The sequence below is a fragment of the Pleurodeles waltl genome, chromosome 3_1, assembly GCF_031143425.1.
Source record: "Pleurodeles waltl isolate 20211129_DDA chromosome 3_1, aPleWal1.hap1.20221129, whole genome shotgun sequence".
Taxonomy (NCBI): domain Eukaryota; kingdom Metazoa; phylum Chordata; class Amphibia; order Caudata; family Salamandridae; genus Pleurodeles; species Pleurodeles waltl.
Window position 1 is genome coordinate 1612351178 of NC_090440.1, and position 19057 is coordinate 1612370234.

At 43.2% G+C, this 19057-nt stretch overlaps 1 protein-coding gene across 2 annotated transcripts in view; it reads right to left on the reverse strand.

The window, feature by feature from the left end:
- LOC138285390 (sodium channel protein type 2 subunit alpha) overlaps nucleotides 1-19057 on the reverse strand; it is a 666155-nt gene that overhangs the window by 121252 nt on the left and 525846 nt on the right. For both annotated transcript variants that reach the window (XM_069225263.1, XM_069225264.1), the window contains exon 24: nucleotides 10741-11022. In XM_069225263.1, the coding sequence (XP_069081364.1) occupies nucleotides 10741-11022 (282 nt within the window). The remainder of the gene's footprint in view (nucleotides 1-10740; nucleotides 11023-19057) is intronic.

Below are 19057 nucleotides of genomic sequence, written 5' to 3' on the forward strand. Positions count from 1 at the left end.
TCTGCCAAGATGAAGAGTGGAAGAGCTGAGGAGAAGTGCTGCCCCTGCCTGTGCTTTGTTGGGCTATCCTGCAGTTGCTGCTTCTGCCTGAAAAAGGGGACAAAGACTGGACTTTGTTGTGCATTCCGGCTTGAGAAGAATCGCCAAGGGTTTGAACTGTGCTTGCCTCCTGTTGTTGAAGTCTCAGCGCCATCAAAGACTTCCCCTGCCAGACTCCTGTCCTGCCAACTGCTGCCCTATCCAGTTCCTGGGCACTTGAAAGGTGAAGCTGGAAGACAAGAACTGAAAATCCACGCACAGACCGGCGTGCAGGGAAATTTTCAACGCACCTTGAGTTATATGGCTGATAAACGACGCGCCACCAGCTTTGCGGCTTAAATCAACGCCCCACCTGCATCACGGCTGGAAGATCGATGCAACCCGGCAGGAGAAACGATGCGCAACATCCACTAACGGAGGCTGATAACAATGCAAACCCCATGCAGCAAGGATTTGTGATATCGGGTGACCGGATTTTCAACGCAACAGCGCTGGGCACGGAAAATCAATTCAAAGCCTGTTTGGATTGATACAACACTCTCTTGCTGGAGAGACAAAATGACGCACGCTGACCTGACTGGAGGAGGAACGGCGCACGGTCTCGCTTGTGAGAAATCGACGCATCGCTGGCCTTTTTTGATGCACAAGAGCCCGTGCGGCTTTCTTTTGACACTACCCAGGTACTTTTGTGAACAGCATTCTTATTGTTTTCTAAGGATTAAGACTCTTATTCTTTTGAAAATGTATAAGTCGACTTGTGTATGTTGGATTTTTGTTATTTTGGTCTTGTTTTGTTTAGATAAATATTACCCATTTTTCTAAAAGTCTTGTCATTTTGTAGTGTTTTCACTGAGTTACTCTGTGTGTTGGTATAAATACTTTACACAATGCTTCTGAAATTAAGCCTGCCTGCTCATGCCCAGCTACCAAGGGGGTGAGCGGGGTTAGCTGAGGGTGATTCTCCTTTAATTTGACTGGAGTGAGTGTCCTTGCTTGGACAGCGGGTAAACTGACTGCCAACCAAAGACCCCATTACTTACAGAATGCTAATACTGTCAGTGTTGAACATGCAGCACAGGAAACTCCAATGTATATCCCATCCAAGCTCCATAAAAGAATTTGCTCACTTGAACAAGATATTCCCAATACCAGTGACAATATGAAAGTGAGTGTAGAGAAAAATGAAATAATTTCATACGCTCAGACATAAAAGAAGAAAAGCAGGATGTTCATAACAGCTTGAAGAAAGGGTGGATGACTTGGAGAAAACAACAGATGAAGGAGCTGCAAAACAAAAACAGATCTTGTCCAAGCTGCTGACTTGAGAGGAACACAATATACAACAGCAAAAAGACCCAGAAAAGAAGATAATCATGCATATTTGAAAGTCTTGCTATATGCAGTGCAAGACAGACCATAATTGCTCCCAAGAAATGACACAATTTGCCTTTGGTAACAAATGGGTCTGCACCATTCAAATCCCCCAGTCATGCTGATATGGTTACTTTTTATAAGACAAAGAACATACTTTGTTGAAGATAAAAGCATATGAAGAGGTGATGGAAAGAATACAAGGTGTTGCTCTTTCAATTTTTTCTTTTCATAAAAGCAGGGACATTCAGCTTCCAAATGACTTTCTGAAGTAAAAAAGGTTTTCCTACAGTTGGGACAGGGGTCATTTGTTTAAGATGCTGTTCACATGAACAGAGACAAAATATGGTGACATCACTCTGTGAGGTCAAGGTACTACTGAAGTTAGCAATTTCAGTGATGACAACTTTGACAAGGACGAGAAGCAGTGAAAAAGGAGTCCATGTAGCAATGTAGGATGGAGAAGCAGGGTAGAAAAATTATGTTTGGCAGGCAAATCATAAAGGTGAAATATGATATCCTGCAACATGTGAAAGAGGTCAGTGAAGAGCAAAGCTCATTTAGGGAGAAGAAGAGGACAGCCTCATGATTTCTGCCACTCTGTAAGGCATTTAAAGGTTGGAGGCCAAAGAGTGAATTTAAATGTGGGGTGAGTGGGTTCCTACCGGGAGGGTGATCAGTATCTGATCCTTACCAGAATGCAAGGTGGCCATAGAAGGACTTGCAAGGACCATTTCAAAACATTTTTGTGCATCTGTAATGATCTTGCTCATCCATGCACAGTCTGTTAGTGAATTTGTCCCTTGCAATGCTGTAGATTGTGTGGGTTATAATGCAGTCGACTCTGCTACGCTCCTGCTTTATGAATATCAGATTTGCAGATATATGCCTGGGAGGGAGCTGAAACCATTCTTATAGAAGCTGGGGAAAGAGCATATACTTGTGGGCATCAGTTACATGTGAGATCCTTAGTGGTAAGTGGTCAAAACTCTGTAGATATAGTGATATGTTATCCTGCTGGAATGTAATGTCCCAGCGAACAGGCTAGATATTAACAAATATCAACAGAGCATTCTCATCAATATTTTGCATCAGGGTAAACCTAGAAAATGGGGGTGGTGATATTGATTGCTGAGGGTTTTGCCAGTGATCTGGTGAGGGTTGTAGAAGACAAAGAGGAGAGGAAACTGGGTTTGGAACAAGAAAGATTTCTGTAGCTTTCATTTAAGTGATGAATGTAGTAGAGGAAGCATTCCTGAAAGCAACCGTACTGGGGATATTACGCATCATGGAAAAGGCACTAACTTTGGGGATAGGGAGATTTAAATTGACTAATGTATGGGGAAGGAGACTGTATGCAGTGTTGCTACAATTGAATTAGGACTTTGACACATGCTAGAAAGGCCTGGCTGGACTTAGTGGGAATCACAGAAGTGTAGAGGCCATTTGGTTGGCTGAACCTTCTTGTTTAGTGACACTCTTTAGAGAACACAAGCATAGAAAACATAAGCCTTTCTGATCACCGTCTAGTGAATTTGACAGTGAACCTTTAGAGAAATAGTGAATGATACAAAATAGGGCATTTTGAATTACTTGAAGAAAAGTTGAAACACTTCTCAATAGAGGACAATCAACATTTCTGAACAGAGAAAAATCAAAAGAGAAATTAGAGACTAAAGTAAAATCTATCTCAAGAAACATCATTATGTCAAGAAGTAACAACTAGAAAAGCGAAAAGTCCTGGTGATAAGAGTATAAATACATGCAGTGATACTGCATAAGTTCGAGTTCAATCTTCTTAGCATGATGCAAAGTTACTAAAAGACAGAAGTAAGCAAGGCAATCTCTCAGCACAGGAATATTCTACAATAATTAGATGATCGTGAATAAAGGAATCCACAGTGAATAATGGGAGAAGAGTGTTCCACAGTGCAGAAAACATCCATTGCACCTTCTGTGCAAGGGAGTAGATTGCTGAAAACTTACAGTTTGAGTATTTAGGGGGGTACAACATTCCCAGATTGATGCCATATCAAACATAAAGCTCAATTATCAAATTCCTAGGTAAAGATATAGGTGAATGGTATGGTATAATCAGTTTTCCCTTTGATCACCCACTAGAATTATTTTTGCCCTTCCAGTGGCACCATCAGCACACTGCGTAAGGAAAAACACTATTATCATTGATATCAGGATTATACAGGATAAATTCATGCTACCTGTATCTGCAGACAATGTCCCCCAACCAGACCCACAAAATTCCCTCCCAGTACTTTCTAAAGTACTGGATGCTAATATTTGCTCTCTTGATTTGAAACAGGGCATCCTCCGTTCCAGAAAAGGAGGGTGAAGGAGCTTCCAAAAACATTCTTTCCATTGTCAGAGGCTTTTTAATCACATGGATGGGAACAGAAATGGCCCATTCTTTGCACAGAATGCCATCCTCACATTAGCCACCATTTATGCACAACAGCATGCATTCCTGGCATGCTAAAATCTGCTTCTGGTTTTGGAGAATTGTGGAGATTTGATATGACATTACTTCCAAAATGCTCAACTTGTTGAAGAAGGTACTCATAGTGTTTTCAGATTGTTTAGTGAAAATGTTTCAAAAATAGCTTCATTTTTTTCAAAAACAACTTTATATTTTAAGAAAAAGAATTTCAAAGATGCTCAAAATAGTTAACTACTGCAAATCAGATCAGTTATGTTTTTTAGCTCAATAATACAAATAAGAGAAGGATGTTGGTGGATCATACGATAAGTTGCATATCCTAGGTAAGAGTCCTCTATGGCTGGTACCATGGCTAGCTGACAACTAGGGATTTATAACTCAACTCTAACAAAAGTTGCATCAATGACTGTAGCATGAGCCAGAAAAGGGGCTTAATGATGTCTGTCTTCACTCTTTATGCAGCCAGATACTGATTCTGGATTCACATCTAAATTGAAGTACAAGGGATGGGAGATGTTGAAGAAAAGGTGCAAAAAACAGAAAATATGAGTGGAGTTGGCAGGGGAAATATGAAATCATTTGGGTATGTCAAAGTAGAATTTGGGCTGAAAGAAACAAAGATTTAGTTATAATCATATACTGCACTGGATTACAAATTCAACCATCAGGAGGTGACAAACTAGGCATGATACGTACAAACTATTTTTTGGGTTGGAAATGGCTGACAGGGCGATTTCCTACAGCAAAAATGCTTTTCCTATGAACAAAGAAGAAATTGTGATTTGGTAACACGTTACTGAATCACCATTTGGAATTGCACATACGTACTGATTTGGTATTCTGAAGGGACGTGTTTAGGCCGTCGGTTCGTAATACAGATTTGCAGTTAGTATATATGAATGTGTTGCAAATTAATTATGGTTGCTAAACATTCATTTTTTACGCACACCCCAAAGGTGGTGGTAACCAATCGCAAATGGGAAGGGGTCCCATGATTTTCACTTTTGTGAACTCTGAAACAAAAATTTTAAAGAGTTTTTAACTTAAAAGTGTAATTTTATTTTCTCAAACACATCCCATTTTCCTTTAATAAAAATGGGCTGTATTTCAAAAAACAAAAGTTTGCTTTATTCAAAAGCATCCCAGTCATGGTGGTCTGATGACCCCTAGGATGGCTGCTATTTCCATTGGGTTGCAAACTGATATTTATGGAAGGTTTTTCAGCCCACAAAAAAAGCTGAGTGGGGCATTATCTGAAGAATAGGAATATATAAAAGTGTGAACAAACAAAAACGTGCTTCTCGATATGAGGCTATGTTTAAATAACTACAATAATGGCACAACTCCCCCACGGAACTGCATAAATGAAACTAAAAATCATACATGCTCATGGGCCTCTGTTGTACATGAGACTGCCTCATATTTTCTAGAGGAATCATGAGTTGGTGGAATAATGGGACAGTGTAACAGTGAAAGGGATCTATGGCACTGTTGAACTACGAGTCAGGGAGGTTTTCTTCCAGGAGATGCTCAGTGGAAGGTGAGTTCTTGGTGCTTCAAAAAAGAAAATGTCATAGCCACTTAATGGGGAATGGGCCATTATGTTTACAGTTATGAACAAGACACTCAGGGCCTGATTCTGACCCTGGCGGCCGGTGACCGCCAGGGTCACCGGCCACGGGAGCACCGCCGACAGACCGGCGGTGCTCCGAAGGGCATTCTGACCGCGGCGGTCCAGCCGCGGTCAGAAAGGGTAAACCGGCGGTCACCCGCCGGTTTACCGCTGCCCTTCTGAATCCTCCATGGCGGCGGAGCGCGCTCCGCCGCCATGGGGATTCAGACACCCCCTACCGCCATCCTGTTCATGGCGGGAAACCCGCCATGAACAGGATGGCGGTAGGGGGTGCCGCGGGGCCCCTGGGGGCCCCTGCAGTGCCCATGCCAATGGCATGGGCACTGCAGGGGCCCCTGTAAGAGGGCCCCGCAAAGTATTTCAGTGTCTGCTATGCAGACACTGAAATACGCGACGGGTGCCACTGCACCCGTCGCACCTTCCCACTACGCCGGCTCAATTCTGAGCCGGCGTCCTTGTGGGAAGGTTGATTTGCCCTGGGCTGGCGGGCGGCCTTTTGGCGGCCGCCCGCCAGCCCAGGGCAAATCTCAGAATCACCGCAGCGGTCTTTCGACCGCGGTGTGGTGTTCTGACTGGGTTACTTTGGCGGGCGGCCTCCGCCGCCCGCCAAAGTAAGAATGACCCCCTCAATGGCTTGTCTTGGCACAAAATAAGGGGTACTTTGTTAATTTGATATTTTGTAAAAATTTAATTAAAATAACTGAAACATAAAAAAGTAAGACCGTAACAACACACATAGAACAAATGATCACAACGGAGTGCTCTCAACTCAGCAATGTTGAAATAAATGTTGAGGTTTCTGAACAATGTCAGTGAGGTCTGCTTTTTAAATTCTTAAGATAGGTCTGTTCTTAACATTTTGATGGGGAAGCACCTCTTTCCATTAGCTGGCAGTTTGAAACTTGGTGTTACTGGTCAGGACCCTGATAAGAAAAAAACATGGATGTGTGGAATGTTTCGTGTTTGATTTCTGAAATATGAAGGTAAATCGTAAAGTGACAAGAGTAGGCCAAGGCCAAATATACAACTTTCAATCTAATTCTTTGTTAAGCCGAATCATTGAAGTGATGCTTAAGCTGCAAAGACATGGTCATGTTCCCTCAGTCAACAGTTCAATATAACCGTTGCACTTTGGGCAACTTGTTAATATGTGCATTGACATCACTCTATTTACCACATTCATGATTGTTCATGGATGAGTTCAAGAAGAACCCTAAGGTGTAACTTTCTCTACAGGAATCATATTATCCAACAAGAGTTGGAGAGTTTATAGCTTACTTAAAGCAAAACGGTATAACTAGTCTTAACCACAATCCTTTGGAGGCTATCCTTCAACATTAGAGATGACCTTGTTACTTGCACAGGAATGCACACTGAAGCAAATCTTCTGCAGTGTTCAAACACTGGCTAAGGTAAAAATGTAATATGATCAGGGAATGAGAGGATATTTGTGGGACTCCACAAGTTAATAATTATGGAATAAGGACTAGAGTTCCATTCTCAATTAGACACAGGTAAGTGGCATGGGGCCTTCCACATAAAGAGGGCAAGGCCTTCTAGTGTGATACGTGGCATGTTCCCAATCAGAGCATAACTGACTGAAGCAGGACAGGGCTTCCTTCCCAAATAACCAATACTGTTGCAAGATTAGGTGGGTGAGAGGGTACAGGTAGTGGTCCTCCATACATAGGATGGTTAGACTCAGTCCACAGGGCAGACCAATTTAACACTGGAGCCCTGACTACCTCTGTTTTTGCTTTCAGTCCACTGACATGAAGATACACTATGAGGTCCAAGAATGAAACAAGGAACAACAGGAAAGGTTGTCTTTAATCTTTAAAGAAAAATAAGGATATTATTAAGAATCTGAGTACAACCACCTTGAAACATAGCACAAGTGTTACTTTACATAATAGATAGCAACGATGTCTCCTTATCGTGTAATGAGTTGAAGGTATTATCACAGTCTCAGTGGTTTTTTTATGAACCCTAAACTAGCTCAACTCATACAATGGCCATGTGGCTGATAATCAGTCTAACAATCCATTACACTTGCCTCAGGCTAAAGTCCCAGGAAAGGACAAAGAGGGTAGGAATCTAGAAACAATTATTTAAAACAAGATGGGCTGAATTAATCTTGGAGGTGTTGAGGGAAGGAACCCTGTCCTGCCCACTACACATCCTCCACTGTAGACTGCTCCAACATATAGCAGAAAGACTTTCCACCACATCCCATTTGGAGATACAGAAGAAGGGGAAGAGGACTACCTTAAATCTATCTAGTCAGTCCAGATAATTTATGATGGCAGACTAATATATTTAATGCCTTCCTTTTTTCCCAATGCAGTGGGCTGAATTTCTAGAAGGGAGTAGAATAGGATGTGCTAGTGGCTGGTAATTGAGCAAGATGGACATTTCCTAAAAGCCACTGTTTTTGTTTCATAGAGAGAACTGTAATCGGTGTTGAGAACTGTTTGTTGTAATAAAATAGCCTGATGACTCTGGAGGTTAACATTAATTAATGTCTCAGATAGTCAGAGGCAGGTTTTATATTCATGCTGGCTCAGACTCAGAAGAAAACTCCTTTATTCTAAAGGTAGAAAATAGACATCTTGTTGCAACACAATCCATAGCTGTATGTGTGCACTGAGTGGTGATTGTACAGCCTGGCAGATCATTTTGCCTAGGGGCAGAACCAACATTTTGACTAGAACTTCTATCCTGCCTGATGTAACCTCTGATTTGGAATGTTAATAGGTCCCAAACAATAATTTGCTGAGGCTATTTTGCCAACACCCACTGTCATGTAAAGGCTGGCAGTTGATTTACATTCAGCCACAAGAGCATCTGCTTTAAGCTGTTTCATTTTAAACAGAAAATCAATATGGATCAGATTAGCAATTGATTCATGCACTGTTCTCACATATCTGAAGTGTACCTGTGAGAAGTGAATATTCTCACTGCAAGGGAGCAGAGTTAATCTTCTTTCCCACTGGGTTGAATATTCTACTTTCCTTGTGTAGAAGCAGAGGAAAATGCTAGGTTTATAGATGTTTTTCTTGCTGTATTTGCCTCAGCGAACTATGATGTATGACAGATCCTGAAGGACCATTTTGCAGTGTTTGAGATCTTATAGTCCATACCTGTATTGTTCTCAACTGCTCCTGTGAATTGTTCTTAGCAGTTAGTGGGGTGAGTGGTCCCTTATATGATCCCTGCTTTCACAACAGCATTTCAAGTAACTACAGTCAGGGCAGCCTTACTAATCATATAACTTTGTGGACATCTAAATGATCGTAAAAAGCCTGAGGTGAAACCAGATTCTTTAAGGGCTATAAACACTACACTCTCTTGTACACATACTTCAGGTTTATCTTTCAATTTTTCTTCCTACTGGATGAGTACATATGGAAGTTACCGGAGTGCTTTTTCATATATGTGTGCACTCCATCAATGATTTAATCAACAAAAATAGGAAGGAAGTACTTCCCTTTGCTACACTAGGCTGTTACTATAGAACGTTATTGGGAGTACGCATCTGCTGCCAGTCTTCTGGATTCCATTGATGAGATTAAAAAAAAAGCAGGTTTAAAGATGAGACTTGTTTAACAACAACAACAGTTTCATGGACAAGTGATATGAGGTTTCTGAAAAAATCTGACAATGAATAGTGATCTGGCTATATAGGCCCTCATTACGACCTCGGCTGACTTTTCGCAAGACCGCCAAGGTACCGCTGTGCTGAAGACCGCCAGTGGTGGCGGTCTTCCGTGCCGCGTATTATGACCGCTGGCAGCCCTCCATCCTTTTCCGTACGGAAAGCCACCAGCAGCCATACTGGCGGTCGCGGGAAATGGTGGCTGCTCAACCTCCACTGCCACATCAACAGAACACCGCCCACAGAATCACGTCCCATGATTCGGTGTGGCGGTGTTCTGGTGACGGTGTGCTGGTGGAGGAGCTGCCCCCATGGACCCCATCCCCTCCCGGAGGGCCAACGGACAAGGTAAGTTGATCGTCCGTTAGGGGAGGGGGGCGGGGGTGTGATGTGTGTTGTGTGCGTGCATAGGGGTATGCGTGTGAGTGTGTAGAGGGGGTGTGTGAGTGCGTGTATGCGTGCGGGGGTGCAGTGTGTATGGGAAATGTGTGCGGGTCGGTCGGTGTGCATGTCTGTTTGTATGTGTGCGGGTATGTGTTGTTGTGATGTATGTGTGAGTGTAGGGTTGCATGTATGTGCATGTTGGGGGTGTGTGCATGTAGGGGTGTGTATATGTGCATGTTGGGGTGAGGGTGGGGAGGGGGGTTGTGCCACCTTTGGGGGGTGGCGAGGGTGTGGGGGTATGGGGGAGGACTAGTGGGGGAAAACTTTTGAACTGTATTATTGCTATGAGATCAATGTTCCTATGACTAAAAGTGTAAATCTACACTTACAGCTATGTTTGGAGATTGAAAGACAATTCAAAGATTTTAGTTTTTTGGGAGATTGACTGGAAAGGGGGACTCTCCTGCATTGCAAGTGTAAATCACTTTCTTCATTGTTGAAATATACAGAAGGTGCAAACAACAGCTACACTGCCACGGGGATCATCCTTGAATGTATTTTTTTGTTTGGACGCCTTGCATTTTCCAAAAGTTGAAGAAGAATTTTCTGAAAAACAAACGTGTCATTTTTCTAAAACAAAATGTGGGAGGCTACATGAGGATCACCACTAAAATCTCAAAAGAGGAAGGCCAAATCACTATAACCTTAAAAAATGACGCAATAGCACTGACAGTCTTGTAACACTTGCCTATGCACAGGTTATTGGTGTGGATACAGAGCTGTCTATATCGTTTTAACAGAGATTTAATTGAAAAATAGTATAACATTGTAAAAGTAGCAGAACTGTCTGCTCGGGACTGCTGAGGTGCAAACAGTGAAACATAATCTTAAACTGTCTCTGGAGTTAAAACGCAGGTAGATTGGCTGGAAACTAGATAGCCGTAAAAATGGATGGACTGCATTATAAGCAAATGCATGCACCTCTATTGATGCATACGCATTTCATCATTGCAATAACAGTTTAGGAGGTTTCCAGCATAGATTGTGACTTTAAAGATAAAACTCTTCTCAAACATACAAATCATACACAAACTAAATTATGCATTCCTCAGTAATACAGAGTAAAGACATAAAAAATCACACAAAGGTAAAATGATTTGTTAGAAAATCCCATGAAACCCTGAAATGTAAAGGACTTACTACTTGAAGTAGGGCAAGGTATCCAGCTCCCACATTGTCAAAGTTTACTTTCACATTCTTCCATCGGGCTGTCTCATTCCGGCTTATTAAGGCCACACATTCTGTTTCATTGTTGACTTCAGTAACTAGAAACATTTCGCCAGTTGTGGTGTTCACACAGTGATAGTATTTGCCGGCAAACAGATTTACGCCCATGATGCTGAAAATTAGCCAGAATATGAGGCACACCAGAAGCACATTCATGATGGACGGGATGGCTCCTATGAGAGCATTAACAACCACCTAACATAAAATTGCAAAAATAAATAAAATAAGAATAGATGAAGCAACCTTCTGAAAATAAAACTGGAAAAGGTTCCAAGTGTGGGTGAAGTAAAGGACTAAACCACTTTAAAATCAGGAAACTTTAAAGGAAATGAAGAAACAGAAATGGAAAAGGAACTAAAACATCTAGTGGAACATAAATAAAAAGAGATGGACAGTAAAAATAAAATTAAGACCTGATTGAGGAAATGTGGAGTCAAAGAATTTGTGTGCACTGGAAAAAAAGATACATGTACATGTTAAAAATACATATACAAATAAAAGCAATAAATACAAACTAACACACAAATGAACAAAGAAAGTGAGGGTTGATCTCATGACCTTTGCAAACAGGAAAGGAAGCAAATATGTAGCTTTAAGACACATACATGCATAGTCAGAACTAAACGTTATTAAAATGAACACCATAGAGATGCTAATAGCTCATCATTACATGCAATACTATTTTACAACGTTAGCAGTATGTGGTTGGAGACATGATAAACATGTAGGTAGCATAATTTACCAAACCTATTTGAAAGCATCAGTGACTACGCTGAGAGGCTTTCATAGCCACGTTTCTATAGCTAGATAAAAAAGTTGCGTGAAAGTCTTGGGCAGCTATCTTTTCAAACGATTGTAACTGTATTGATCGAGGTTGACTGGAAATTATCTTACTTATTAAGTTATGTTGAACAGAGTCAAAGCAGCGCTTGGCGAAAAAAAATCACAAATATTATTGATTTTGTATCGCACTTTTTAAATGAATGCAAGATAATAGCTTATAAAAATGCTATAAAAAGGACAATGGCCTCAGTCACTAACCAACCAGTGGTGACGTGTTCACTGAGAATCAACTTGCGCCAAGGTGGGACCTTTATGCTACCATATGTTTACTTAGTAACATTTTACTACTATAATGTTTAATTAAAGGGAATACAAAACTGAATATCCGTTCCTCTAATGCATGCACTGCACGGTATGTTTGTCATTGACTGAGTTTATTATTAAGAGTTTTATTTGATAGAGACATAAAGTGAATAGAAAAGACAGAACCAACTATGCATCTTGATATAGTGTAAAATATTCTAAAACTCATCCAATTCAAAAAGTGTTAAATCCTCTAACAACATGCAAAGCTAAAACACAATTTTAATAACATTGAACAGGCTCAAAGTCGCTGGCTTTGAAACCTCATTGCTTGCAGGCACAGCAATGAGCAGCAGGAACAAGAAAATTATTTTATAACCCTAATGGAAGTGACTTTTCACAGTGGGAGGTGAAATCCAGACATTTGGTTGCTTCAACACAAGAGTGTTAATCTTCAGTCTTGTTTTGGTTTTAACCCAATAGACTGCCACTGTTCTTAAAATATTGCACAATCGAGACAAACAAGTTACTTACCTCCAGTAATGTCTTATCTGGTAGAAACATTTTAGTTACAGATTCCTTACAGTGTGAACTTTCCCCAGGTGTCAGTCTGGATCCAATGATTTTTCTTGAGTAGTACCCCTGCGCACAGGTAAGTGGCGCCGATTGGCTCCACGTCTGTCTTCAGCACCGTTTGTGCTGGATATGACTTTGCGGGTCCTATAGGGGCACCACCCTTAGCAAGCTGACGTCAGTTTCTCTTCACGACTTTCTATGCCTGAAGTACAGAACCATGAAGAACCCTGACCACCTGTACGTCAAAACTAAAGCCCTGAAAGGGGAGTCCCTGTCACTAGAAAGCATAGAGTGAGAAGGATAGGTGGACCAGTAAGGAATCTGCAACTAGAATGTGTCTCTACCAGATAAGGCCTGAGTAATTCCATCCCTGGAGGAGGGTCTGTGAACCATGATCGAACTAGAAGCCCCTGCAGGACCAAACAGGCAGAGCACCCATACCTACGAACCTGGCTGTCCAGGCAGTAGTGTTTGGTGAACATGTGCAAGAATGCCCACATCGCCACCTGACAGATATCAAGGACTGGAACTCTGCCTGATAACGCAATAGTCGCAGCTGTAGCTCAAGTAGAATGAGCACACACAGGTTCAGGTGGCTGCTTCTTGGCCAGTGCATAGCATATTTTATTACAGAGTACGACCCATCGGGAGATGGTCCACTTCCATACTGCCTGACCTTTCTTTGCACCCACATAACCGACAAAGAGTTGATCATCCACCCGGAACTCTTTTGTACAATCAAGGTAGAAGGCCAATGCTCTTTTTGGGTCCAGGATGTAGAGCCTCTCCTCTTCCTTAGAAGGAGGTGGGGGTGCATCAAAAGTAGGCAAAGTGATGGACTGGCCTACATGAAAGGGCATGACCACTTTTGGCAGAAATAAGCCCTGGTGCACAACACCATTTTGTCACGGTAGATGGAAAGGTAGGTTGGCTTAGATGACAATGCCTTCAGTTCTCTCACCCTGTGGGCAGATGTAATGGCCACAAGGAAGGCTGTTTTCACAGTGAGAAGCCTGAGAGGACATTTGTGGAGAGGCTCGAAAGGAGTGCACATCAGAAATGTCATAACTAAATTCAAATCCCATTGGGGCATAATGAATGGAGATGGAGGAAACATATGAGTAAGGCCTGTAAGTATCTTAATTACAATTGCAGACTTAAACAAGGAAGGTTGATCAGGCAACCTCAAAAACGCAGATAACAGATAAGTAACCTTTGAGAGTGCCCACAGCAGAGTCCTGCTGGCCCAAAGAAAGTATAAACAAGAGAACATCAGAAAGAGGGGCAGAAAATAGGTCAACAGTCTGTGCACCATGCCACAAATTTCTTCCAACAGGCAGTACCGTATTAGTGGAGGGCTGCTTAGCTGCCAAGAAAACACTACAGACAGATAACATTACAGAAGGTCAAAAGCAGTCAATTGCCGCCGCTCAATCTCCACGCAAGCAGGTGGAGACTGGACAGGTTTCGGTGGGAAACCCTTCACAGCTGCTGTAACAGAAGATCCTCACAAAGGGGCAGTCTGATTGGAAGATCAATGCCCATGCTCAATAGCTCTGGATGCCAGACTCTTCATGCCAGTCCAGAACTACAAGGATTACTTGGGCCTGGTCGTTCTTGATCTTCTTGTGAAGTCTGGGCAGAAGAGCTATGGGCAGAAAGGTCTTACAGGAGGCCTGAGTTTCACTTGAGACGAAAAGCATCACTGAGCGTTTGCCGCCTTGGAAATTCCAACATGCAATACTGCTGACACTGCGCGGTCTCTGCAGAGGCAAACAGATCCAAGCAAGGCTGTGCTGCTGCTGAAAGAGACCTTATACCACCCATGAATGGAGACACCATTTGTAATTGACTAGGCAGTGTATGCTGAGTTTGTCTGCTCTGACGTTCAGGGAGCCTGTCAGATGTTGAACCATCAGGGAAATGCCCTGATGTTCCAGCTACATCCAGAGGCAAAGAGGCAAAGAGACTCTTGACAAAGGGTCCACAACTCCACTCTGCCCTTCTTGTTGCAGTACCACCTGGTGGTGGTGTTGTCCATGAACACCTGCACTACCTTCCCTTTGAGAGAGGGAAGACTTGCTTTTAATGCTAGTCTGATTGCCCAGAGCTCCAAAAGATTCATGTGGAGTATGGACTCCTCCAGAGTCCAGATGCCTCTGATCCCCGCCTCTCCAAGGTGACCGCTCCATCCCAGGAGTGACCCATCTGTCATTACTGTCAGATCTGGTTGGGGAAGGGAGAGGGATCTGCCTCTGGTCCAATCGTGGTTCCTTAGCCACCACTGTAGATCTTGTGCAGTTCCCTCTGAGATCTGAACTATGTCTATGGGATTCCCCTGATGCGCCACCCATGGGAACTTCAGGTCCCACTGCAGACCCCGCATATGCCATTTGGCATGTGTCACCAGCAGGATGGAGGAGACCATGAGTCATTCTCACCAAAATCCAGGATAGAGGCTGAAACAACAGTATCACAGCCTGAACATCCAGGACTAACCTCTCAGGGAGGATAAGCCTGAAACTGCACTGTATCCAGAACAGCTCCGATGAAAGGAAGCATCTGAGACTTTGACTCATTTATAGTGAACCTCAGCGAATTCAGGGGGTCCGCCGCAGTCTGGGGGTGTGAGACGATAGCCTGGGGCAAGCCTGCCTTTAACAGCCAGTCATCGAGGTAGGGGAAGACTGAAATGTCAGACCTGTGCAAATGAGCCGCGACCATCCTCCATAGCTATGGTGGGGAGAGAGAGTGCCAGTATCTGGAGAGGTATCTAGTTCATTGGCTTCACCCAGGTCCATACGCCAGTCCATGTGGTCTTGGAGCTGGTATTCTAATGGGTCCAGCAACCCCTCCCCTTACTCACCGTAACCTGGCCCATAATACTAAGGCTCAGGATCCGACATAGGAGGCTAGGCTCCTGCCGGAGCCAGAGTCCACACAGTACAACACCCATCCAGCTTTAGCAATAAGGATGGGCACAGCACCATCTAGGGGCACAGGTGACGCTGGGCGTGTCAACAACTGAACCGGTGTCAGGAAAGGCCAAAGGGGTACGACCAGCACCAGTTCAGATCCATGAATGGATCGATGGGTGCCCCTCGAAGCTGAGGCCGAACAGCTACCGGTGCGGAACCCATGGGGCCATTCTGACACCGTAGGGCCCGAAGGTGCACCAGAGGAATCACACTGCCCAAAGATGAGGCACATGGCCTCATAAAACTCTTTAAGTTCGGCAGGGGTCACCCCGGCTCCAGCAAACTCAGGGAAGCGTGAAGTCGGCCCAGAAGCAGGCTCCGCAGCTGGAGCCCTCAATCGACGATGCTCCCTCTCCCTCTTCTCATTGGCCGATGGATGGGGTGAAGTCGAAGAATGTTTTTCCTTCTTTTATTTCTTGTTATGCCTTGACTTACCCGTATGCCCTGAGAACTTGTAGCAGGATGAAGAAGATGGGGGGGTTCTGTGACTGACCCCCAGACCTTCCTCTCGACCAAGATCGGGACTTGCGTGGAGATGAGCACCTGGCTACCATCAGCTGTAGGGACCACTCCTTCAAAGCCTTTGGATTCATGGCTTGGCACTCGGAGCATGACTTCGGGACATCGTCATGTCCAGACACCAAAGGCACACGAAGTACGGATCCATCACCGACATTGCCCGACGACAGGACCCGCAGGGGCTGGTCTTCCTAGAGGACATCCTCAAAGCACCAGGAGTTATACAACTAAAAAAAAAACTTCAAAAAAGTCAAAAAGGGCTGGTCAAAAAACTGACTGAGGAGTATCTCTTTGCGGATCAGCACTGGCTGGTGCTAAAAGAAAAGAACTGGCATCATTGCACCGGGGTTGCATCTATATAGGACCTGCAACGTCATATCTGGCATGGCCGCCGCCACTGATCGACGCTTAGCCAATCAACACCACCTAAAAACGCACAGAGGTTCTGCTCAAGAAAAATCTCCACATCCAGACTGACACCTGGGGGAAATTTGCAAGGTAACTAATCAGCAACTAGAAGTCTCTATCAGATACAATATTTCATACTACGTTTCAATGTAAAGTACTTGCAATTACTTTGAGGGTATTGAGAGGCAATGCTGTTAGGATGAGTCTGATAAGTTGCATCCCTTGTTTATATGCTCTATTCGGATACTGCAATGGACATTATTAAGGGAGGCTATAATGACCACTGCTAAAGTCACTTAGCACAGATGATATATTTGTACTCAATGAATATTATGTAGGCAGGTCTGACAAGGAATGCTTTAAAATCACTTTTGCTTTGGCTTTTTGTAAAATCGACATGTATTTCATGTATAGGGACTGCTTACAGGTAGATTTAAAAGTGGTGTACAACAAAAAGAGAGGCAGAGGATTGCCACTGACCTATGTTCTACATATCAAACATACACATCATGATACGAGGGGTCACAGGCCTTCATCAGGGCAGGTCGGATCCCTATTGTCTTTGCTACGCCATGTTACCTATGAGTTAAGACTTGGTTGCAGAGGGCGCAGAGACCATTGGGTTGTTAATCCCTAAAAATAGTGTGGTTTAATAACAAACCAGTAAGTTTAAGATAAGACTTACTCTTGCCTTTCTGCATACACCACGACTTATCATAGACAGTTGGGACATAGCTGCCAAGTTTACAGCTTGCTTAGGTCTGACATTTCCATGTTCTCAGTATGCTTAGGTGACATTTCATTGCCTTATGTTTGACACTTCCAGTGACACTTTATCTCATGTAGAATAAAGCAGTCATGACCAAATAAGGATACACAATACAGAAATAACTGTTTGTGTACAGTAGTGATGTATAAACTGCTTTAAACCTTTGGCTTCTTTGATCAGCCCCGAGTAGTATGATTTCAGGGCACGCAAGATTCTGAATTTCGTGAGTTGGTCATCCAGACAGGTTGTTTTTGAATTCTCATACTTGTGGTCCCGTTTCTGAATTATATATGTGGGACTCCTTGTATTAAAATGTAACAGAGCTATCTGTTCCATGTGGAACAGGAAGCTCAAAAGCTCAGGGTCATTGTTAAGTCCTCTGATGGAATGTGATGTTCATTTCCTTCCTAAAGGAGTTTGTAGTGTTTTTCTCCAAAACTGCCTGGGATTGTGTGCACAGTTTAAAAAAGGACTGTGCGATGTTTATAAAGTAATGAAAAGGAGCGTGCACTGAGCTTGCCACATGATAATAAAATAGTGTGCAAGAAATAATACATCACGGGGATTCCAAATTTTAAAAACAGATTGACGTCCCCAACATGCAGCACGCCTTTCCCCTGCACCTCCCTCCCTGCTTCCCTCTGTTACTGGAGGTGAAAAGTCTAGCACGACAGGGTAAAGTAGGCCTTAGTGAAGTGTGAATGAGAGCTGAAGGCTGTGAATGGTCCGGAGGCAGTGGTGCAGTGCTCAAAAAGGAGGCACGGCTGACACTTAGACTTAGACACACAGGTACAGTAGCAAGCGTGGATCTACGGACACTGAGATTTAGAGAGACAGACACGGGGAATGAAGGCATAGACCGACTGCTACTACAACTTAATTTAGGCATGCGGCTGAAAGATAGAGGGGCACTTACACCAAAACGAAAGGACATGAAAATAGGGCATAAAGACATGGGCAAATTCTCACTGCAAATAACAAAGAAAAACAGAAAGACAGAAGGGGGGTTGAAAGACATGCCTAAAAATTAATTTAACTGACGCTCATGTAAATCACTGTAGAACCTTTAGTCCAGTTAAGATTACTTACCATTGCAAAAACAAAAACTCTATCTTCCATGGTGTTAGACACCGGCAAACATGTTTGCTTTTAATCAAGTTTAGGCATGGACATAAAGAAATTTTAAGGTGAAGTCTGGTGTTGGTTTTGGCAGAGTTTTCCACGATTTAGGGTGCCACAATGCCTCAGATACTTATCAATTATAACAAGAAACAATGAAGTCTTCCCCTTTTCTGTAATGGCCGATGTGCTAATTTCCAACGTATTACTTTACGTAACATTGCGGTGGCCTTGCTGCATTGTGCAGTGGCTATTGTCCCTTTTTTGCTTTTCACGCTCCAATTTTGCCCTTTGTTAGCAAGACCAGTGTTGATTGGTCAGCTTTTCCCTTCAGGTCACGTCTTTAAGGAAGGGTGCTGATGGGCTGATACTAGAGAGCAAATTTCAAAATTAACATTGGGTCGAGGAGCGAGGGAGTTCGCAAAAGAAAGCAACAAACAATAGCTTGGTGGTGGCCTGTGGTGGGCAAAGGGAGTGGTTCAGTGGGATTTTCTGTGGTATTTGACATTGAGAACCAGGTGGGTAGGAGCAAGGGTTAAACTTGAGTGGCCTCGCCAGACGAAGGGTGCGCTACAACCGTCACTTATTCCTGCAGCAAATCTCTAAGTGGTTCAGCCTTCTTATACTGGTGAATTTTTGTGCTTTTTGGTAGAGCTAAATGAAGTCAATGGAGGCCAGTATGCTTGGAGAGTGTTGCTGTTTTCCTCATAAGGGTTAAACATTTGAAGATATCTGGAGGATTTGTTTTTGCAGCATGTTGGCTGCTTTAGTAATG